The sequence below is a fragment of the Piliocolobus tephrosceles genome, chromosome 11 (assembly GCF_002776525.5).
Source record: "Piliocolobus tephrosceles isolate RC106 chromosome 11, ASM277652v3, whole genome shotgun sequence".
NCBI classification, from domain to species: domain Eukaryota; kingdom Metazoa; phylum Chordata; class Mammalia; order Primates; family Cercopithecidae; genus Piliocolobus; species Piliocolobus tephrosceles.
In genome coordinates, this window is record NC_045444.1 from 58,979,548 (window position 1) to 59,003,180 (window position 23,633).

Below are 23,633 nucleotides of genomic sequence, written 5' to 3' on the forward strand. Positions count from 1 at the left end.
TATCTAATATAAATTTTCCCATTGTAACCATTTTTAAGGGTATAGTTCAGTGGCGTTCATTTCATTTCTGATGTCCGTGTAGTCATTGATTGCCACTATCTATTTCCAAGACTTTTTCTCATGGCCAATTTTGAACTTAGACATAGTGTAACATTTTCTTCTTTGTTCTTCCTCCAGTCCATGAAGCCATGGTCTGGAGATGCTGGTGAAGCAGATGACATAGGGATACACCTTTATTGCTCTTGACAGAATCATGTGCCTTTTGCAGTTCTTGTTAAAAGCCTGTGACTTTTGCCAATTACAGGAGTTTTATGTATCTGTATCAGATGATGCCCGGATGATTGCTGCCCTCAAGGAGCAACTGCCGGAGTTGGAGAAGATTGTCAAGCAAATGTAAGGAGGGGCTTGGCTTTGGGGGTGTGCTTTCATCAAGTAAGTCCTAAAACGTCCTTTGCCCACAGGAAAGGTTAAAGCTGGTCTTTCCATAGCCATGCCCTGCTTGATTTGATTTAAGCAGACTGGACCAAGGGCATAGGTGGTGCAGTAAGGCCAGAGGAACAGAAGGACTGAGATTCTGTTCATTCTGTGCTAGAAGGCTGCCAAAGGAAAGCCGGGGAGAGAAAAGATCCTCCTGTGTGGAGTCCAACTCAATAAATGTGGGTCCCTTAGGTTCAAGGCGGTGAATCTGGCAATAACCTGGCCAGCGGCATTTAAAGAAAGTTTGAGGGCAATTACTTATGTGGAAAATTCACTGTCTGCTGCCAAAGCGGTTGATAGTGAGTATTTGTGTCCTCTCAATGAGCCACAAGGTCTTCACATGCTATTACTTGAGCTATAGATTAAATGCAGTATCAGAGAGTGAGTGTGCTGCTAGATAAGACTTTGAAAGCTAGAAATCCTGGCTTTGAACATCGGTTCTGCCAGGAGTCTGCCTCTGACAAGAGCTGATATCTTTGCTGTCTACCCTTCTGCTTTGATCTATTACTATTAAAATGAGGAAGTTCATATTGCCTCCTGAAAGGATTCTGTGATTGTGATTTCCTTTTCTAACATAAGATTAGTTATATGCAAATAAGGCAATTTAATAGTAGCAATGGTATTAAATACTGTGCTTTCTCTACTTCTCGTAGCTCAGAAGATGCAAAGGCACCACAAAAGAAGGTAAATGGCATGAACTTGAACTCTCTGTCTGTGCCCTGTAGAATTACAATTCCCCAGAAATATTACATTGCAGTATACGTAAAAGTGATTTCTTTTTTGTAGACACGAAATATATTGTCTTAATTTCTTGACTCTGCTTGCTTCTCAGATGTGTCTCCTCTGAGTTGCTAGTGTGCATTGGTCACTCTCCCTTATGGCACTTGCTGTGATTGTTTTTACAGCACAAGGTTCTTTTGCAACAGTTCAATACAGGTGATGAGAGAGCCCAGAAGCGCCAGCCTATCCGCGGCTCTGATGAAGGTGAGAACCCTCTTTCAACTAACTCATAGTTGTATAGATTATTTAGAGTCAGGATAATGGTAAGCATCACCTTGGCCCCACAGAATAGCTTCTTCTGGAGGTGCCCTGTTGCCCTCCAGATGGTTTGCTTGGAGGTGCCTTTTGGTGGCCTGATTATTGATGTCCTTAAACTCTTGTGCCTGGAGCCGAGGTGCCTGTCTACCCTTCCCTGATTCGGCCTCTCCCTGCTTAACCCCTTTCCTTGGAGGAAATGAAGATGATCTCAGGGTCTGGTTGCCAGGATTGCCCACCCCTGGGAAAAGCTGGTGGGAAGGTAGCTGGCGCCTAGTGGGTGCCTAGGAGACAGTGGATCACCAGCATCCTGCCCAGGGACAATGCTCTGGCCCTAAGCACAGCCCTGAGCAGGGAGGCTTTACATCAGGAAGATCAAGATGTTGGCTTTTGTTTGGTTGTTTAAGATTCTCCAAAGAAACACAACCAAAAATAGTTACAATAATAATGATAAAAATTTAATTTAAAGCTATAAATGAATCTTGTCATTTAGGACTGCCTCTAAACCCAGGAATTACAATACAATAATGGAAATTGCTCCCAGGATTTTTGTGTTCAGAGCTGAGCCTCGGGGTGCCATATCCAGATCTGCTGATCTAAGTCTGCTGAGCTAAATAGCATCCGAGCTTACGTGGCCTGGCCCCAAAGCACACAAGCCACTGAAGCAAGTGAGCAGGAGTGCCAGCACGTGCTGATGGCCCAGGCTGAAGCCCTCGTGTGTGCAGAGGTGTGAAGGGTGGCTCCCCACCGCCACACAGGGTAGCAGTGATCTGTAAATTGCCTACAGTGTAGTACTTCAGACCCTGAACGTCAGCCTGAAGACACTCTCCATTTTTTCCCATGACCTATTTGTGGGGTTTCACCAATATCTCTTGTTCTTTTAATTGGACTTGGCAACCATATGTGCACCTATTCTTAGACCAATGCTAAGGTAAGCAGTTTAGAAGGGGCAGGCATGGGGTAAATGAGTGTGAATAAATACAGTAATAAAAATGGCAAAATGATGCAAATTGGAGAGGATGCCTAAACATTTTTCATAACTACAGTTTTACCGAAAACTCTTAAGACTGATTTACTACCTTGTTATTGCCTTTGCATAGTTCTGTTTAAGGTCTATTGCATGGACCACACCTACACAACCATTCGGGTGCCAGTGGCCGCCTCGGTGAAGGAAGTCATCAGTGCCGTTGCCGACAAGCTGGGCTCTGGGGAGGGCCTGATCATAGTCAAGATGAGTTCTGGAGGAGGTAACAGCCTTAATTCGCATTTTGGGCTCTGCAAAACGGGACTTTCCATCCAAGCAGAAACTATGTAAGGAGTTAGCGTGGTCATGTGAGGCTCACCTGGAGGATGAACTAGTGCTGATGTATGCTTCCACTAATAACAGAAACAGTATGGGTAGAGGCGGGCTGGGTTTCTAATGTGCCCTATCTTATAGGTACCCACTCTAAACCAGAAAGGTGACTGGAACTGAGGACTCTCATGTAGATGCTGGCCTGGAGTTCTTTCAGTTTAAACTCTATTCAAAAAAGTTTTAGGCCTTGGAGCCCTGAGAAATATGGACCCCAAGAGGAAATCTAGCTGGACAAGCTCAAGGCCATGGGTTTCTACAAGTCCAAAGTTGGAAGTGGTCAGAAGCTAGTTCTTTGAAGCTGATGATGGTTTTTCTCCTTACTCAGTAGAGAGGCTAGGAGCCTGGCTCAAATGAAATGAGGAATATTTTCCCCCATGGGATTACAGTTCCTTTCACTGTCCTTGATTACATGGTGCGTTTCTGAAATGCCATTTATTCATTCACCGCGTATGTACTGGCCACAGTGTGGCTCTGAAGGAAAGAATGAGTTAGACACAGCTCACGTCCCCAAGTTGTTCCCAGGCCAGGGAGGAGGTAGACGGTGAGTTAAAACAATTACAGTTCACGCTGGCAAGCGTTTTAGGAATGACCACATATTGTAGTGAGAGACTAGAGGAAGCAGCAGTGAGGTGCATTTCTCCAGTCATGATTTGACAGCCATTTGGGGGAATCCTTCAGGAACAGGTGAGCCATTTCTGTCATGTTTTAAGGTGAATGATTCCATTGATGGAGGATTTTTAAATGCATGTTGGATTTTAAGATCTCCCTTCCATTTCTGCTCCAGTTGCACAAGGCCCAGAACATCTGCCCTCACTGACTCCTTGTCACCTTCCCATAGATATCCCCGGTCCCACCCTCACTTTCTTTAGGTCTTTACCCAAATGTCAGTGTCTCACTGAAGCTCCCTCCTTCATTTGCTTCATTCCCTTTCTAAACTGTTAACTTCCTCCCCTTACACATACTTCCTAGCCCCCATTCCTGCGAGACTTATTTCTCCTTGTCTTCTCACTTTCTAATCTATTTCTTTTCTTTATTGTTGGCGTGTCCCACTATAATGTAACGCTTTTTGGAGTGGGATTTTTTTTTCTGTATTATTCCCTTTTGTCTCCCCAGTGCCTGGAGCAGCTTCTGGCATGCAGTAAATACAAAATAAATATTTATTAAATGAACTAATTTTTAAAATTTTTTTATTTTTTGACATGTTCTCATCTGAAGAACTAATTTTTTTAATGTGGGAGGAGGCTTAATCTAGTTAATGCTATTGCCCTCCAAATTAGGGAATAAGTGAAAAAACAATAGTAAATTTTGCATCTAAAATCATGTGAGGTCTCAGAAACCTCCGAAGTTTTTAAAAAGTGATCTTTCTATGTCCAAAGTCCTGGGTGTGATTACCATCTACAAACATAACTTGTGAGATAAATAGCAAGTGCAGGTTTTACATACTCAGTAATTATGGTTGCAGCACAAAACTGGGTGAATTCACCCTCAGGCATCTCTATTCCTGTTTTCTGGCCATTTCTGATGGCATCCTGAGTGGCGCAGGGCTGCATGAATGCTGTCTTTTTTATTCCGTGGATCCCTTCAGTACTCTATTTTATGCAGTCGCCCTGCGTGTCCCAGTAATTCACCAAGCTGGCAATTTGTTGGTGTGATTAGGGCAGTGCAGCAAATCTCAGATGTATTTAATAGGCAATCTCATGCTTTTTATGTTCACAGAAAAGGTGGTGCTCAAACCTAATGATGTTTCAGTATTTACGACGCTCACCATTAATGGACGCCTGTTTGCTTGCCCGCGAGAGCAGTTCGATTCACTGGTAGGTGTGGATGGCCTGCTCAGAGCAGCATTGCAATCAGAAAAACTTGTCTGGAGCCTACTTTTGCAGTCACACTGAACCCAGTGGCTAAAAAATCTTGAATGGTACTTAGCTTTTTCTTTTTCTGCGGTCTATTAGGTAGGCCTCAGGTGTTCATCTGAGATGCTCAGGGCTTTTGATTTTCTTTTGTGGAAATTAGCCAAGTAGCACCACTATTAGGGCATAATTCAGCTTTCAGAACTGTTTGTTATAATTCGCCTCATTGGTATGTCCCCAGTTTAAATACTAATGTTAAGAATCTGAATATTTATACCAGGATGGAAATAAGTTTTCTAAAGCAAGATATCACTATTTGTCAGGCTCCTTTGCATTATGGCAAAGCCACCATCTGGTGTAAGAGAAATGCTGTTCCCCGAAAGCACTTTTTCTACCTTGTGCAGAAAATGCCAGAGGCCAGACCCTTCCCTAAGTCTCCAGAAACACTCGCTACCCAGCATACAGACAGCTCTTCCTGTGAAGAAAGGACTAATAGGAGTAGCCTGCTCTCTTTTAAGCAGGTGGTATTGTCCATTTCTATTTATCCTACCAAAATTTGGTATGGAGGTGAGTAGCTAGTAACATATCTTAGAAAGCCTGAAGGGCCAATTCAGAGGGTAGAGAAACTGGTTTCTTCAGTCTTTGGATACACGGGGTTTCTCCTTTAAGGAAGGCACAAGACAAGAGCTAGAGGTAAACCACATCCAAGTTTAGGGAGAGAGTTTACATAAGGGATGCATGAGTGGGTTTCAAGATTAATCAGATCAGCCCTTATAGGTATCAAGATTCTCTTCCTTGGACTTTTTAGAGGTTGTTTCGGGCTCATCATAATCCTGATTTTTTGTACCATTTTGTACACTCCAGTGAGGATAGGTGGATTTTTACCATATTTTGAATTCACTTGGAGAGGAACTTAGCAAATGTGACATTAGTTTTCCTGCTAATCCCTCATCCATCACAGCCCATAAGCACACTCACCTTTCCTCAACCACCAGCCTTATAAGATCTGAGTCCGTCCCCAGCCTTTTCCGTATATTTTTTCAGTCATCTACACTCATAGCTTTCTAAATAAATATTTCTCAATACTGAGGGATTGAAAAAAAATGTCATAAATGAGTCGTGCTGCCCTCTCCTGGAAAGGAAAGCCCTAAAAAGCCAGACCAGCTGCAGCCCCTTCAAAGGTGCTATGTGACATGTTACTGCACGGGTGCTGGGGACTCTTGCCAGCAGGTTCTTGGCCGCAGTACCAAATGACGTGGTGCAGAGACAGGGAGTGTGGACTGTCTTCAGCTCCCTGTGGTGTCTGATACTAACTTTCTAAACCTCTGTTTGTTGGCACACAGTCCCGCAGCCTTCCAAGTTCTTAGTCCTTGCTTGTCCTCTGTTTTAAGGCCTCTGTCGTTGGAAGGAATGTTGTCTGCCTTGAGTACCCTGGGCATGAACTTCTTCCCTATCAGCGCTCTGCCATTCATTGTGCTGTGAGTGGCCAAACCTTACCTGCCTCACATAACTGTGGACAGGGAGCTCCTTCTCTGGCTTTCTAAAGATTCCCTTTGAGGACAGTCCATTGAGGAGGAGTCTCGCAGAGGATGACCCTGCGGTAGAGAATGTTGGCCACACTCTCTGATCCACCCACATATGCTTCTGCAGGGTCTGCTCTGTGCCTGGGGCTGTGCTGGCTTCTGTGAGACACTAAATCCAGAGCCTCTGTCCTTACCGCAGTTACGCCCAAGCCAGAGAGATGAGACTAACACAAGCAGCCTGGAATAGAACAAGTCTTAGTGTTCGATCTTAGTCTTACATTGCGTGGTCTACAATAGAATTAGTAGAGTGCAGGCAAGTCAGCCTCGTGGTTAAGGGTTCAGATTCTGAAACTTTACTCTCTTCACATTTTATTTAAGTATAAATGTCAGTACAGAGCAAATTCCTATAAAACTCCATTGTACTATAATGTGATTCTACTTTTATCCGTTCGCTGGTTCCTCAGACTTTTACTTAGTACCTACCACATCATCGCAGGTGTTGTAGATGGTTCTCGCTCTGAAATGGTCTTGAAGACAAATCCATGGTGGTCCGTGGACCTCAGTGAACAAACAGTGTAGTGAGGGACCCCAGCATGTGATCAGTGAGGATGCAGTGTAACAAGTGCCACAGCAGAGCTAGACACAGAGGGTGTGGGAGCACGAGGAAAGGGAGATGCTCCGGGTGGCTCACCTTAGCCATCTCTTTGTCACTGACAATCCGCACATCCCTTTTATGTCTTAGTTTCCTCATCTGGAAAATGGGAGGATAACAATGCTGTTCTCCCAATTATCCCTCTCCAGCCTTAGCAAAGAAATCATGGCTCAAAAACCGTGGGAAGAAAATTCATGGGAGTTCTGTGTCTGTATGTAGGCAGCTTTCAGATCTGTCTGGGCAATGCAGGCCCCACATAAGCTCTGCTGTGCCTTATCTGTAGGACATTTCCACAGGGCTGTGTATGAGAAAATGGCCCAAGGAGACACTTCCCTGGGGTCCAGGGTGAGCATTTAAATTCCCCACTTCTAAGAGAGAAGCACCTTTTGCTGCTCAGATTGCCTCTTCCTTGGCTCATGGAAGGGGTCAACCTGCCCTTTGCTGGGAGGGAGACTTGGTGAGCCCTGCCCACTGAAAGAAAAGTTGAGGCTCAACAGAGCTTTCTGTTGCTCTCAAAAGGGATGCAGGAGTGATAGACCAGCATCCACGACTAAAAGAATTTTGCATATTTCTTAATATTAGACTCTTCCCTGTGTTGTTAGGTAAACTTACCCACCTTATGTAAAGTTATTAAAGCCTCAAGGAGGAGAAAGAGCGAGGTGGACTGGGAATCTCCAATCCTGAGGAGAGAGCGAACAGCAGGAATAACATAGGAGGGGCAGCTCCACAGGGCAGCAGAGGGGCTGTGTTCACAGCAGCTGCAAGAGGGAAGGAAGAACATGCAGGGCCAGTTTGATCCTCTGAGAGGCAGTCCTAACTCCTAAAATGTATAAGCTTCCCCAGCCTTTTTTACCTGGGACCTACCCTGGTTGAAATCAGTCTCCTCATTTGCTTCCATATGCTTCTTGCCCATCAGCTTTGGTTTGTTCCCTAAGATTTAAAACTTTGGAATCACTTTTCTTCCCTGCCCCCTGTCCCCTGCATAGAGTAAATTGAGAGCAACAGTATTTAGCTCCTACATCCAGGTATTGTACTGATCATACTTTTCTGTGTATTTGCATTGCTGCAGCACTTCTAGAAAGTGAACTGATTTGGGGGAGAGGACCTCCTTTGTGCCAGGCACTGTATTTACATGATTCACTGAAATCATTCCTATCCAGTTCTCTTAACAAGCCTAGATATCATGGGATAGGTATCATGACCCCAGTTTACCAGAGCTGGAAACAGACATTCAAGAGATTAGGGAATCAATCCAAGTCAATGCAGTTAGAGTAGGGTTTATATTCACAGTCACTTGCTCTCTAAAGCTGACACTCACCTAGTCTATTATTATTACAAAACACAACGTCCTAATCTGGTACACGAAGACGTGCTACTAACTGTTCACGCTGTCCACGGGGATCCCCTGTGCTCTCTGCTCCTGCCAAGCAAGTTTCATGACAGCTTCCCCACCTTTATGCCCTTGTCGCCATCCTTCCACCCCAAGGGACCATCCTGGATGCTCAGGGAAAACCTTGCTATTCTGACCTGCCCGAGCTTGTCTCCTTCATCTTTTAAAGCCCAGCTTCTTCAAGATCCTGTTCAGACCACACATTCATTCCAAATACCCAATAACTTCCAAAAAATCCATTCATGTTCCCCTCCTGTTTATCTCTATACCTGGGTGTCACCTGTGTTGTTGCTTCTGTCCCTTTATACATGCAGATAAGGACCAGCAGCAGATGCTGTCTGTGTGGAGTGCTGTATGGGCCAGATAGAGTTGATTCCCTTCAACTGTAAGCTTGCTTGGTCCTCTCCTAGACTGTAGACTTCCAAATGCAAGGACCGTCTACCTGCAGAACATGTAATTTCTCTAGTGCCCAGAATGCAGTGGGCATTTGTAGAATACAGTGATGATGAAAATGATGATGGATCTTGTATAATATTAGGACTTCTGACATGGATAGTATCTAAATATAGTTAGCATCATTTGGTTTTTATTTTTTATTTTATTTTATTTATTTTTTATTTTTTGGAGATGGGAGTCCAGATGCACTCTGTAGTCCAGACTGGAGTGCAGTAGTACTATCTAGGCTCACTGCAACCTCACCTCCTGGGTTTAAGCAATTCTTCTACCTCAGCCTCCCGAGTAACTGGCACTACAGGTACATGCCACCACGCCCAGCTAATTTTTGTATTTTTAGTAGAGACAGGGTTTCACCATGTTGGCCAGGCTGGTCTTGAACTACTGACCTCAGGTGATCCACCCGCCTTGGCCTCCCAAAGTGCTGGGATTACAGACGTGAGCCACTGCGCTAGCCACTTTTGTGACTATTGGAACTTTGTAATGTATATGTTGCCTATTTAGATAGAAATCTATTGCATTATACATGCACTTCCCATATGTGCGTCTCATTCATCTTCCTAAGTAAAAACACTTTGGATCATTTCTCATAAAATAAAACTGAGATAAGCAAGTCAGATGGAAACTTTTAGTGAGGGGTCTTCCAGAAAGTAGCAGAGTTTGGTTTTCTAGCCCCAAACACCATGACCATGCGAATAACATCCTCAGCTCAACATCTGCCCAAGAGTACAGGAATCGGACATCATTTGTAACCTCAGTTCACAGAGCTTTCCATCCCCTCATGACCCCAGGCAGTGTGTCCCAAGAGATGGAGAGGCAGCAGTGTTACCATGGCCCTCGGCAGTAGGAAGTAGCACTGTGGATGAACGTCCCAAACTGCCATGCCATTACCTGCTTTACAGCAGCTTCAGTGGGAAATAGGAGAAAAAAGTCTCCCAGGACTTCTTCCATTTTTACCAGGGAAAAGAAGAGTTTCCAGGGACCTCCCAGGCCCAAGTGGAAAAGAAGAGAACCTCCGCAGGTCACTCTTCACTGAATCTTATTTGCCGCGGTTCACATTTTTCGGTCAGTGGAATTGATAATAGTGATGATTGGTGACTATACAGATGACACTGAAGCAACTAGCGTTGTGAGCAGAGGCATCTCTCATCAGAGTTTCCAGATATTCCTGAAAGCATCCATCTCCAGAATCCTTTCCCCTCAGAAACTCCTAAAAGCTTTCAGTGCTAAATACTTGTCTGTGTTGAGTTTCTGATATGTTTTTGCATTATTATTCATAGACTCCCTTACCAGAACAGGAAGGCCCAACTATTGGAACAGTGGGAACTTTTGAACTGATGAGCTCCAAAGATTTAGCATACCAGATGACAATTTATGATTGGGAACTCTTCAACTGCGTGCATGAGGTAAGATGCAGGATCAGATGGGTTAGGAGCTCAGATAGCAAGGATAAAGTCTGCTGGCATTGCTTAGTTTGTAAGTGCTAATATGTGCTACAATATGGAAACCACATGACAATTCTTTTGCATACTGAGTTTATAAATAAAGCCTGCTATAAAGCCTTTGAGTATTAAAGAAAAATCTTTACAGTATGCCATGTCTTCCTGTGTATATTAAGCCAGTAAAACCTAGTTTATATTTATATATTTAACAAGCCTCATGGAAGCCTTTCAAATCTGATTGAATTCACATTTGCTGACCAGTAAAACACTGTCTTGACAAATAGAGAAACCTAGCTGGTGTTTTGATTTAAAAACAAATAAGCGAAATTGTTTTCCTTTCCTTTCTAGCTGGAGCTAATCTATCACACATTTGGAAGGCATAATTTTAAAAAGACCACAGCAAACTTGGATTTGTTCCTGAGGAGATTTAATGAAATTCAGTTTTGGGTCGTCACTGAGATCTGCCTTTGTTCTCAGCTCAGCAAGCGTGTTCAGCTATTAAAAAAATTTATTAAGATAGCAGCCCAGTAAGTATATTTAGCTTGGAAACAGAAAAGAAATGTTGAGCTCTGTTTTCATTTTGTCTTCTTAGACTACACCTTAAAAAGAAAAGCGGGATCTAGGAATTGCTAGAGGGCCAAACACAGGGTCTTAGGAATAATCGAACTCTCGTAATGGATCTCTTCTAGATTTTGTAGCATTTAACATCAATAGATGAATTAACTTCTTACAGCACTGATGCTGGAATCGAAGTTGTGACCTCTCTTGACTCTTTGCTTTCTTCTCAGACGGTTTTGCTTCCTTTAGTTTAAAGATTCCTTCCGTAAACAAAGTTCCCTTATACTTCGAAAGTTCAGTTGAAAAGATCTTGAAGTCAGTGTCCAGCATGACACATTCTCATCAGTAGAGGGCAGTGCAGCATGCATGAACAGCAGCACATCCAGCCCAGCCAGAATTAAATCGGTAAAATGCATGCAAGCTAACCTGGTACATGAAAATCATCACTATAAACATCAGAAAAAGAAGCTTCCATCTTATAAATATTCTATTAAACAGCACTTCATGGGAAACAATTTTTTTTACTGCAGGGGCCAGTTAGAGTTCTCCCTGACATGAATTTAATCTTCTCCGGCTATTTAGATATGCCTGACGACCTCCTGTTTACTTCCATGTTTTTGGTATCACCACGGTGCTAAAAATAAAATGCTAAATGTGGCCTGTGGCTGTGAGACTTCTTTCCTTTCTAAATGCAGGGAGCTCTAGCACACAGGAAGGCTGAGAGCACAAGTGATCCCAGCTAGACAATTTTCTTGACCCAAAATCAAACATGGAGTTTGATTTCCTGGGCTAAACAAAGAAGTAAAGGCTGCTTGACATTTTATAGATATCAGTTTGCCAGACACCTGAAATTATTTGCCAACAACTTGAGGGTTCAATAGAATACCAAATCCCTTGGATTCAAAAGCTGAATGAATTTCTGATTCAGAATATAGCCACTTTCCCTGGTAGCCTGAACAGCCTTATGGCAATGGACAAATGCCATGACGTATTTGGAATGAGCTGATTATGGAAACTATGACAAGATGTGCTTTCCCGTTAGAAGAAGCACATTCTGTCTCTTCACCTTAGCCTGGCAGTGCCCAATGCAACAAGAAGAGAGAGGCAATCTGCACACAAACGTGGGAAGCCAGAAAACCTGTTGGGGCCTGATCCTGTTATTTTACAGAGACAACATGGGAGAGCCTTTCAGAACACCCAGGACTTTTTTTTTTTTTTTTTTAAGTTTTTGCTTTTCTTATCCCTCTCCCTTCTGTTTATGTGAACGAGTAGGTGGACTTGGCCTTCAGTATACATTAGTTTATGTTATTTAACCATTATTGAGCCCTGTGCTGAGTTTGCTGTCCGATAGGAGAAGCTGTTTACACAGCCCAGCTGAAGAAGACTGCAGACTTTTTAAATCCGAGATCTACAAGAATGAGGTTGAAACCTCGTGACAGTACCATCTGTTTTACTTGGTATTTTTAGAGAACTTCAACATATTTGGTTGAAGCTCTTTGCCTACCCAGGGCTGTGTGAAGTTGGTGGAAGCAGATGTTATTATTCCTCTGTTTACATTGGCAGAGACTGAGACATAGAGACATTTCATGACTTACATAGGGTGATAAAGTTAGCTGATAACAAGGCAGTGACTAGAAAGGCAGGTCTACAGCCCTGCATTTATTCTTTCAAGATCACCTAATGAGACAAAGGCAAACACATAGATGCCATCGTACACACCTGCCTTTAGCCCCAGGTGTCTTCTAAATAACCTTCAGCCCCTGAACTCAGACCCATTGTCCCAGCACACCAGTGGGAGCATACACACTAGCTTCTCTGAAATATGTTCTCCCTCTCCACACGGACAATTTAAGAATTACTCTTTGCTACCTTTGCAATGGGTAGCAAATGCAACAATTTTAGTCTTTTCCAAAAATGTTAATCCAAACAGGATTTCATTATGATATAGTCAATTTCGATAACCATATTGATTCAGGGTGAAGGATTTATGCTTATTGCAAAATGAATTCTTTCCCTTTTCAGGGACCTGGTATGAAGAAGTTTGGGGTTCCTTTTTCTAAAAAATTAAACCAAGTACCTGTGTTAAACATCATCATTCTAATAAGAATTTCTGTTTTTTTCCACATGTCTCATTCCCAAACATATATTCATAAAAGCTAATAATGGCATAAGTACAGATTCAAAATGATCAGCTTCATTGATGTCAGTAAAACACAGAAAAGGTTATTTTTTGGTCGGTTGTTTAGGTTACTTCTCAGCTTTAAAATTCCTTGAGATTAAGTGCCCAGCCTATAGAGATCACGCCTTATAAGTTGATATTTTTCAACAAACTAGAAGCATTTGCATGGCAGGTAGAAGCCATGGTGGCTGCAGCCGTGAGACTCCCTTAGTGCCCTCTCAAGCTGCCAGAGGAGGGTATCCACCTTCAGGCTGAAGGTCTAGAAATCTCCAAGGACATCTCACCTTTTTTCTTTCCCCATGAGATATTTCCCTCTAGGTCCAACAAGGCTTTTAGCAAGTTTGGGATTATAATAACAACCCCTAGGGTAGGTGTCTTTAAATTCCTTCTCAAATCCCAAACCTCAATGGCCAACGTCTTCCAGCTTTCTAAAACCACAGTGAGAAATCAAACAGCAGAACGTGGTCACCCAAGTGGAACTTTTACAGTGCATGAAATCTATCGTTGCCTGTTCTCGTAAATGAGTCCTGACAAATATTAATGACTATCAGAAAAATAGAACTCTAATTTTTTTTTTATCTCACTCAGAAGTAACATTTTACTCAAACACACATCTCTTGTGTTTCAGCTGTAAGGAGTATAAAAATCTGAATTCCTTTTTTGCCATCGTCATGGGACTAAGTAACGTTGCTGTGAGCCGCTTGGCACTAACGTGGGAGGTAAGCTTCAGCTGGGATCCAGCTGTGACTTTTGCCTTAGGAATAAAAACACAGGCTCACCAGTGAGCTTTTTAATAGAAATATCACTCACACGAGTATAACAATGGAAAGGTGGGATACTTGGAGGGAGGTGACCTGTCTCCTTTTTCCAGTTGCCTCAGAGGGAGAATTTTTAAAAGATATTGTCCTTTTGTGTATGGAGAGTGGGGGAGACAAGGAGATGTCTACTTCTTGATATACACAATATAAATAAAAATAAGTCCAGTTCCTAAGTATAACATGAAGGACCCACATTGCTTGGAATGACTTCATAAGTTTTGCTCATAGATTCTATTGTTCTCTGAAATGTCTGCTTGTTGCTTTTGCCATAAATCTTATCTTCAATTGAAAGAGGACAGAAGATCCATTTTTATCCAAGTACTCATTTTGCTTCTGGAAGGAAGAGCCAGGAAGCCAACTGTTTGCAGCAGTTGAGTACTAAGTGTCTCCTCACCACCTAGCAGACTTCTCTCCGCAGAGAGGAGCAACAGTTGGCTAATACTCAGTTTGGGGCAAAAGTGAGGCAGGTGTTTCGTGAGTTTCTGTAGCAAATATAATGAGTGGTTTGTCGAGAGTTGGGTATTCAAGCTAGAAAACATCTTCATTTATTATTAGCTTTGTACTCAAAATGTGCTTGACCTCTTACACGTGGCATATAGTTGAAGAAATACTAATCTCTAATAGAACATACATACAGAAATAGACTCATGCTAAAAATAAAAAAGTGTGTGTAAGTGGGACACAGAAAGAGGGCAAGGAGTATATATTAGAGACCCAACTTGCAATGGTGCTTAAAGGCAGCTGTTTGCATCTCTGAATGCTTTTCTGAAATTATTTTCTTCCCCATGTCCCTCTTGCAACGATTTTCTTTTCCCGTCCCTCCTAAATGTTTCCATTGTTTGTAGGGCAGGTCCTCACAAGTCCTTCTGTCTTGGGTTTCTCTTAAAATTCCAGGCAGATGCAGCACACAGCAGCTCATCCCCTGAATATAGGAATGAGGGAATTGGTGAGGCCTGCGTGCCACGCAGCTATATCATCTTCCAGTTAGTAAAAGGACGGAGCTCGTGCTGCCAAGAGATCTAAGCACAAAGCCATACTGCAGCTCCCTCGTTTTATAGCCCAAGGTTCTTGGGATCGCTGGAGACCGAGGGTCCTCCTGCAAAGAGTCTGCCTTCCCCAGTCAGCTTCCAGCCTCTAATCCCCCTGCCACAGAGTCCAAATGAGTTGGTTGGGAACATTTTTAAAAAGCGCAAAGCCTCAAAGGGCCCAAGGAGGCCAGGTGTGGGTACCACAGATCAGCAGCCCGACAATAAGAACAGAGCATGCGAGAAACACTCTCTAAACCCCCTTTCCCAGTCTAAAGAAAAAAATAGGAGGCTGCTGAAGAGGGTGCAGGCAGCAAAAGGAGATAGCTAACTGGCCAGTCCTTCAGTTTCACTAGGGATAGGAGTTTTGTGAGTCTATGAGCTTCTGTTTTCAGCACTGAATATTGCTGCAAAGAGGAAATTATCCTTTCATCATTTATAAGCGTTTATTTTTTAAGGTGAAGTATGATTCTATAATTCTGTAGGGGAGGTTTCATTCCTAAGCACCTTTGATTCTAGTTTATATACCTGCACTTGCTGAGAAAACCTCCCAAAAGTCTCCCATGCAACTCCATTGAGTACCACGGTGACCACACGAGCAGTGCGAGAAATGGCGCCTGGCCTCACGGAACTAGGGGATACGTGTGGAACAGCCAAGGAACAAAATAGAAAAGAAAGCCAGAGCACACAATAAAGGGAAGGGTTCAAAACTGAGCAGGAAGACCAAGCTGAGATGAAGCAAATGCGAATTACCTGGAGCACACACAGTCTCTCAGCCTCGGCCCTGGTGACATCTGGAGCAGGACAGTTTTTGGTCATGGAGACGTCTTCTGTGTTGTAGGACAATTAGCAGCATCCCTGGCCTCTCCCCACCAGATGCCGGAAGCACCTCTTACCACGCACCACCCCGGCTGTGACAACAAATAAAAGTGCCTGTACACATTACCAAATGCCTCCTGGATTGGCAGGATGGCCCTACTGAAAACTCTGCTCTAGAAGCATGGGGGGTGAATACATAGTAGTATTGAAAATGAAAGAAACATTTTTTTATTACCCTGTGCCCTACTGTCTTTGACCTAAAAGAAAGCTAAATAAAGAAAGAGAACAGATGACAGAGGTCTAGCCAAAAACATAATCCACTCTTAATTTTTTAAATGGACTATATTCAGTAAGTCCATGTTTTTGCATAACTTGGAGATCTGGATGCTCTGTGTGGGGTGAGATCCTGGCATCCTTTGATGCCCATCCCAGCTTTCAGCCATTTGAATAGTCCCCTCTAAGTGAGGACATCAGGTTTTCCTGAACCATAACTTGAAATGCCAGAAAAATGAGTTTGGAGGATATACAGGAGACTAGTTTTTAGAAACAAAAATCAGAGTTTTACAGATGTTTAAATGGAAATATGACAAACTGAGATAGGAAAGAGAAAGAGCCAAGAAGAGCCGTTCTGTGGACTGCAGAGGCCCAACTGGCGAATCAACTGTTGAAGGTAGGCTTTACTGTTCAAAGCCTCCTCCCAGATGACCCAGGAGTCTCTGAGGCCCAGGGGTTGGTTGATGAGTTCCTAGTCTTGGGACGGGAAACATATCACACAGCTCTATCTTGGCTTGGCCTTGTCAGAAGAGAGAAGTGAAAGGTTCAGCTTTACTGAAAACTCAGGAACTAAGCAAAGTAGGAACCAATAAATTGCAAGATGATTCAGTATTCATCTATTGGTGTAGATATATGGGTGCAGTAAGTGGTGTTGAATCATTTGCCAAAATAAAAACATGAGAAATCAGTAAATTGATAGAGCTGTCCAATTTTGTACTATAGGAAGGCATGTGGGAGAAATAAATGCTCATGTAGAAAAGCATGGCACATGTGAGAGACGAGACAGCAGAAAAGGAGGCAGGGGATGTGAATTACAGGCTCTAATGAGAAGCAGCTGTGTGACTCTGGGCCCGTCATTGAAACTGTGAGACTTAATTTTTTTCCATCTGTAAAATACAGGCTTAATCTATTCAAATGAATATTTAGGGAGTACTATGTACCCAGTACTTTTTTAGGCACTGAGAAAAATGTCAGTAAACAAAACGAATAAAAATTCTTATTCTCATGTTGTTTACCTTGTAAGGAAGGAGGAGGGTTGCAAGAGATAGTTTCATAAGCTCTTTTATTGCTAATATTCTATAATCTAAATTCCTGATTGTGGGAATCAGAGAGTTTTAAAAAGTGTCGGGGGAGGTATATTCAGACCTCTTATAGCCTGGGGAATGCAGTCCTCTTTATAAATCATCCAGTTCAGAAAACATTATAAAAGCAGTAACTCCAAAGCATTCACAGTTACTTTTGGTTCAGTTAGGTTTAAGACGTTTAAAAGGCAAGTTCTCTATATTCTGGAAGATTATTCTCAAATGACAGGACAGACTACAGTCTGGCCTGTCTCAGAGATGTTTGATTAAGAGCCAATAGAAATATATTTCCCCTAGAAATGGTAACCCATGATACATATCTAGATATTGAATCTGACATATGCGTATGGCATTTTCATTTCATTAACAGAAACTGCCAAGCAAGTTCAAGAAGTTCTATGCGGAGTTTGAAAGTTTAATGGTAAGTGACAGTGGCTTCTTTATTCTGTTCACTGTCTACATTAATCCAATTTCTGATTAGCTGGATTGAAGTTCTCATTTCGGAAATTTTATCCGTCCTTGTATGACTTTAAGAAGTTTATGATCCCTTTTAGTGCTGCTAAAACAAGCATGTCTGACTAATGAATGGCACCCTCAGGAACTAACTTAAAGAGGACTTACGTCCCGCATAAGGTCAATTTGTATAACTAAGAAAAGCAGTGTAATAGGGTCCTGTCCATCCAGCTCAGGTTGGCTATGGGTTGGAAGCTGCATTTTCCTTGGCTTGCCAAAATTGTTTTGCCCCATTGACTGGGAGGTGTTAGACAGAAAAGGAGTGAGCTGGGCTTGCTGGGAGTGATGGGCAGGTTTCAGAGGGCAAATCGGGACAGGGATCGGCCGTGCAGGGCAGAGAGCGAGTGAGCCAGACACCCAGGAAGAAGGTAGGCCTTCAGGAAAAGGGGGATCTTGCAGTAGAGGTTTCATTTTTGCTTTCAAAGGAAATCTCTCACCTTGGCTCCTGTAGGCGAATCTCCTTTTCAAACAAGAAAGGGAAAACAAAAAATTTTTTTCATGCCATAAGTGAAGTTATTTTAAAACACAAATCAGGCCGGGCCCAGTGGTTCATACCTGTAATCCCAGCACTTTGGGAGGCCAGGAAGGGTGGATCACTTAAGGTCAGGAATTTGAGACCAGCCTGGCCAACATGACGAAATCCCGTCTCTACAAAAAATGCAAAAATTAGCCAGATGTGGTGGGCTGCACCTGTGGTCCCAGCTACTCAGGAAGCAGAGATGGGTAGATGGCTTGAGCCAGGAGGTGGGGGCTACAGTGAGTAGTGATTGGGCCACTGCACTCTAGCCTGGGTGACAGAGTGAGACCCCATCTCAACACATACACACACACACACACACAAATACAAATCAATTTGTGTAAGTCTACCTTTCTTTTGTAGCTATATTTGATTCAGAAATACAGTTGAGCCTTGAATAACGCAGGGGTTAGTGGCACTGACACTTCCTCCACCCCCATGCAGTAGAAATATTGAGTACAAACTTTTTATTATTATTATTATTTTGAGTCTGGGTCTCACTCTGTCACCAAGGCTGGAGTGCAGTGGTGCGATCATGGCTCATTGCAGCCTCAACTTCTTGGGCTCAAGCAATCCCCCCACCTCAGCCTTCCAAGTAGCCTCCCAAATTATTTTTTATTTATTTTTTTAAATACAGGTCTCGGCCGGGCACAGTGGCTCACGCCTATAATCCCAGCACTTTGGGAGGCTGAGTTGGGCAGATCACGAGGTCAGGAGATTGAGACCATCCTGGCTAACATGGTGAAACCCCGTCTCTACTAAAAAAAAAAACAAAAATAATTACCATGGTGTGGTGGTGGGCACCTGTAGTCCCAGCTACTTGGGAGGCTGAGGCAGGAGAATGGTGTGAACCTGGGAGGTGGAGGTTGCAGTGAGCCCAGATCACGCCACTGCATTCCTGCCTGGGGGACAGAGTGAGACTCCGTCTCAAAAAAAAAAAAAAAAAAACAATAGGGGTCTCACTTAGGGTCTCACTATTTTGCCCAAGCTGGTTATGAACTCCTAGGCTCGAGGGATCCTCCTGCCTTGGCCTCCAAAAGTGCTGGGATTATAGGCATGAGCCAGCATGCCCGGCCCAAGCATAACTTACGACTTTCCCCAAATTTAACCACTAATAGCCTACTGTCGACTAGAGGCCTTACTGATAACATACAGTCAATTAACACATACTTTGTATGTTATATGTATTATGATGTACTATATTCTTACAATAAAGTAAGTTAGAGAAAAAATGATACGACAATCATAAGGAAGAGAAAATGTACTGACTGTTCATTAAAGGAAAGTGGATCATCATAAAGGTCTTCATCCTTGTCCTCTTCTTGTTGAGTAGGCTGAGGGGGAGAAGGGGTTGTTGGTCTTACAGTGTCAGGGATGGCAGAGGCAGAAGAAAAGCCATGAATAAGTGACCCACACAGTTCAAACCTGTGTTGTTCAAAGGTCAGCTGTACCTGACTGTGGGGCGACAAGGCAGGTGTATTAGGAAGTAACGAAGGGTGGTGTATGTGTCACCAGTCATTATCATCATCTCTTTTTCTCTCCTAAGGACCCTTCAAGGAACCACAGGGCCTACAGGCTGACGGTTGCTAAGCTGGAACCTCCTCTCATCCCCTTCATGCCTTTGCTCATTAAAGGTAATCCTAATAAGATGCACAGGCCAAGCAGGTGATGAGTATTTGGGGGAGGGAATTGAACAACACCTCGATAAGATCGATTACTTAGGGAAAAATGATCGATCCCATCTTTCTGCTGTCTTTATCATCTCCTCTCAGCCCTGACTTTTCGGAAAGGGTCGGAAAGATGGCTGGAGGAGCAGGGATCCACGATTTGGAAAACTTGTTAGTGAAACAGAAGATTAGTTTAAAAATTTTACTAATCTCAGGTGAAGTGATTTAGAAAGTTAAACACCTAGCATTAAAGGAACTATTATCAGCTTTTTTCAGCTGTAGTGTTATGCAAATCTGCCAGCATAATCTAATGGTGCTATTGTGCTTTCTTAGTATGACATATTTCCATTAGTGATTAGAATGTGGCTTTTCTTTCTTTACAGATATGACATTTACTCATGAGGGGAACAAGACGTTCATTGACAATCTAGTAAACTTTGAAAAAATGGTATGTGCGGTATTATAACCTTAACCACAATGTGTTTTTAAGATAAAATTTGCATTTGTTCTAATAAAGGAAATAATTTCCATATATGCTGCCCTGTTAAAAAGGTAGTTACACATAAAGGAGTTTTGAAATATTTGGTTCAAATTGGCTACCTGTTCTATTCTGTCAGTTCTCTTTTGTGAAACTGAATAGTATTTGCGTTGTGGTTCACAGCAGCAGCTGGCTTTTATGCCGTGTGTTTCTTCCTTGGCAGCCTGTTGCTGAAATGCACAAATGTTCCTGAGTGACTTCCATGTTGTTGTTTTGCTATAAGGTTTGCGGAGCTAGACTGCCCCAGGATGCCTTTGAAAGGTTTATCTGCCAAGCCTGACTTTAGTGCCTGTAGGTAAAAGGCAACTCTGCGCCTTTATTGTGGAGGATTAATCTCAATGTGTATTGCTTATCCCAATAAAGTTAGCTCAAGTTCAGAGAAGGAACATGATAATCTTCATAATAAAAAAAAAAAATTTTAATCTTATTTTTAATACTTTTATAAATTTATTTATTGTTGGAGACAGGGTCTCTCATTGTCACCCTGGCTTTATAAAGTGCAGTGCTGTGATCATAGCTCACTGTAGCCTCAAACTCCTGGGCTCAAGCGCTCTTCCTGCCTCAGCCTCCCTAAGTGCTGGGATTACAGACATCAGCTACTGCGCCTGGCCTAGAAAATTTTTTTCACAACAGATGTGGAACTGGCACATATTCAGTATTTTCTAGCCTCCCTCCTCCTAGTCCTTACTTCTAACGGGGTGGGGTGGGGGGGCGGGGGAAAGCAGGGTTACCTGGCTTAAGTTACTTTGCAGTTTATTTTCTTATCTTCTGTGAAGCAATAAAGCAGATCATGCCAAAACCTTTCTTTAGCTGCATAGTGCATGCTAATGGAATGATCATTGTCTTCTGAATCCTTTGGCTGCAACCTGGTGGCTAGAGTGTTGGAGTGCTTTATCTCTCTCTGGGTGAGCATTTGCCTGGTCATGAACTGCAGTGTGAATGTGGCGCTGTGGGAAAAGCCAAGGACCTGGAGTCTGGGAGACATGAGGTTCAGTACACAGTTCCATCCCTTTATAGCTGTCCCTTAACTTCTCTGTGAGTCAGTGTCCCCAACAGAAAATGGGAATCATGCCCGGCCCATCTAGCTATGGATTATGTAAGCCATAAAGTGCTATAGACTTCTTATCAGAAAACTGTTATGCTAGTTGTTTCTTGAAATCAAGCTGGCACGTGTGACTCCAGGAGAATCTGAAACACCCTGCAGTCATCCTGCAAGGATCTGCAGCATTCAGCCTGGGGAATGCACTTATTGCAAAGCTCAGTCTGGCCAAATGCAGCTACTGCTGGGCACTGTGTCTTAAGCTTCTTATGAAATAACACATGAGTGCACACTCCTCAAAGACACTTTACACTAGACAGCAAATATTTCCTCAGCAGTCTTCCTTCCCACCCCTCGCACCAAAGGCAGGGTATGAACATCTTATTCCTGTGTCAATGTAATAATTGTTTGATCAAAGTAAACACTATTTTTTGCTTAATTATTAGTATGGATAATTAAACAATTCCTCTGACTTTCCAGAAAGAAAGTCTGTTTTCCAGAAATGGAAGACTTGGCAAATGGGTAAAGAAACTTCTGGATTACTTATGCAGAAATGCAAACTGAGGAATGGCTAAGCCAACTATTTAACTATAAAATATACACGTGCACAGAGATGTAGAAGTCAGAGTTTCCTAAAGAGTTGACTGAGCTTTAGAAGTTTTGATGGCCATCATTCTCAGCAAACTAACAGAGGAACAGAAAACCAAACACTGCATGTTCTCACTCATAAGTGGGAGTTGAACAGTGAGAAAACATGAACACAAGGAGGGGAACAACATACACCAGGGCCTGTTGGGGGTTGGGGAGCAAGAGGAGGGAGAGCATTAGGGCAAATACCTAGCACATGCAGGGCTTAAAACCTAGACCGGTTGATGGCTGCAGCAAACCACAATGACACATGTATACCTACGTAACAAACCTGCACATTCTGCACATGTATCCTGGAATGTAAAATAAAAATTTTTAAAAATTTTTTGAAGAAGTTTTGATGGCTAAAGTTAACTAACCTGAACAAACAAGAACAGGAAGGTATGCAAAGCCAGCCATCGGTCAGGGTAGATAAAAGTTGTTTCATCTAGGTTTTGAGATCTTGGTGTCCCATCCATAACCTGCAAGGAAAAGTCAAGGTCACATTCAGTAGATACTGGAAGAGCATCGTTCCTCTCCCTGTTTCTGCACTTCATGCCCAGAGCAGTGGATTCCTCCATGCCTAGCACTAAGGAAAGAGATCTTTCCCATCTTACTCTCACAGAGTCCACTTTTGCTGAAAAGCAATGAATAGCTAAGGTAGCAAGCAGTTCAGCTGTATTAATGGAAACCTAAATTAATGATGGCATAAGCAAGATCACTTATTTCTTTCTCACTTAAAAGTTCAAGCGAGGCCGGGCGCGGTGGCTCAAGCCTGTAATCCCAGCACTTTGGGAGGCCGAGACGGGTGGATCACGAGACCATCAGGAGATCGAGACCATCCTGGTCTACACGGTGAAACCCCGTCTCTACTAAAAAATACAAAAAAGTAGCCGGGCGAGATGGCGGGCGCCTGTAGTCCCAGCTACTCGGGAGGCTGAGGCAGGAGAATGGCGTAAACCCGGGAGGCGGAGCTTGCAGTGAGCCGAAATTGCGCCACTGCACTCCAGCCTGGGCGACAGAGCGAGACTCCGTCTCAAAAAAAAAAAAAACAAAAAAAAGTTCAAGCGGATATGGTAGCCCTGCTACAGGATGCAATCGAGGTTCCAGCCTTCTCTCTTGCCAGTTTTACGTCCACTTGGTTCAAGATGGCAACCTGAACCTCCACATTCCAACCACAGGGAAAGGGAAAGGAGAAGGTGAAAGCATGTTTCATCCCTTTTAAAGATAGGGAAGAAGTTACACTCACCACTTGACTCATGTTTTATTTCCCAGAAACCTAGTCCCATGAAAGGAAGGCTAAAACATGAAGCCCTTATTGGAAGTATTTTCATGTATCCCACTGAAAGTTAAGGGGTTTTATTCATATGAAAGAGAAGGGAAGAAAGGATATCAAAAGAGTACTGTTAGTTCTCTGTTCTAGCAACATGATACATTTTATCTCATTTGAGAAATTCTACCATAAGAAAGTTTGGTTTTAGAATTGGCCTTCCAACTGGGTGTGGTGGCTTATGCCTGTAATCCCAGCACTTTGGTAGGCTGAGGTGGGCAGATCGCCTGAGGTCAGGAGTTCAAGACCAGCCTGGCCAACATGGTGAAACCCCATCTCTCTAAAAATACAAAATTAGCCAGGTGTGATGATGGGCACCTGTAATCACAGCTACTTGGGAGGCTGAGGTAGGAGAGTCACTTGAACCTGGGAGGCAGAGATTGCAGTGAGCCGAGATCCCGCCACAGCACTCCAGCCTGAATGAGAAGAGTGAGACTCCATCTCAAAAAAAAAAAAAAAAAAAAAAAAAAAA

General features: G+C 43.0%; 1 protein-coding gene across 20 annotated transcripts in view; it reads left to right on the forward strand.

Moving 5' to 3' along the window:
* The window catches only part of RAPGEF4 (Rap guanine nucleotide exchange factor 4), a 312,185-nt gene that overhangs the window by 275,536 nt on the left and 13,016 nt on the right, over positions 1-23,633 (forward strand). For 9 of the 20 annotated variants that reach the window (XM_031936487.1, XM_023185997.2, XM_031936489.1 and 6 more), the window contains 11 exons: positions 305-393; positions 1,131-1,161; positions 1,383-1,461; positions 2,613-2,759; positions 4,583-4,680; positions 10,015-10,140; positions 10,525-10,703; positions 13,542-13,632; positions 17,301-17,351; positions 19,507-19,594; positions 20,011-20,075. In XM_031936487.1, the coding sequence (XP_031792347.1) occupies positions 305-393; positions 1,131-1,161; positions 1,383-1,461; positions 2,613-2,759; positions 4,583-4,680; positions 10,015-10,140; positions 10,525-10,703; positions 13,542-13,632; positions 17,301-17,351; positions 19,507-19,594; positions 20,011-20,075 (1,044 nt within the window). Of the gene's footprint in view, positions 1-304; positions 394-1,130; positions 1,162-1,382; positions 1,462-2,612; positions 2,760-4,582; positions 4,681-10,014; positions 10,141-10,524; positions 10,704-13,541; positions 13,633-17,300; positions 17,352-19,506; positions 19,595-20,010; positions 20,076-20,328; positions 20,461-23,633 lie in introns of all 20 variants that reach the window. The other 11 variants (XR_004229213.1, XR_004229214.1, XM_031936492.1 and 8 more) reach the window with 7 other exon arrangements.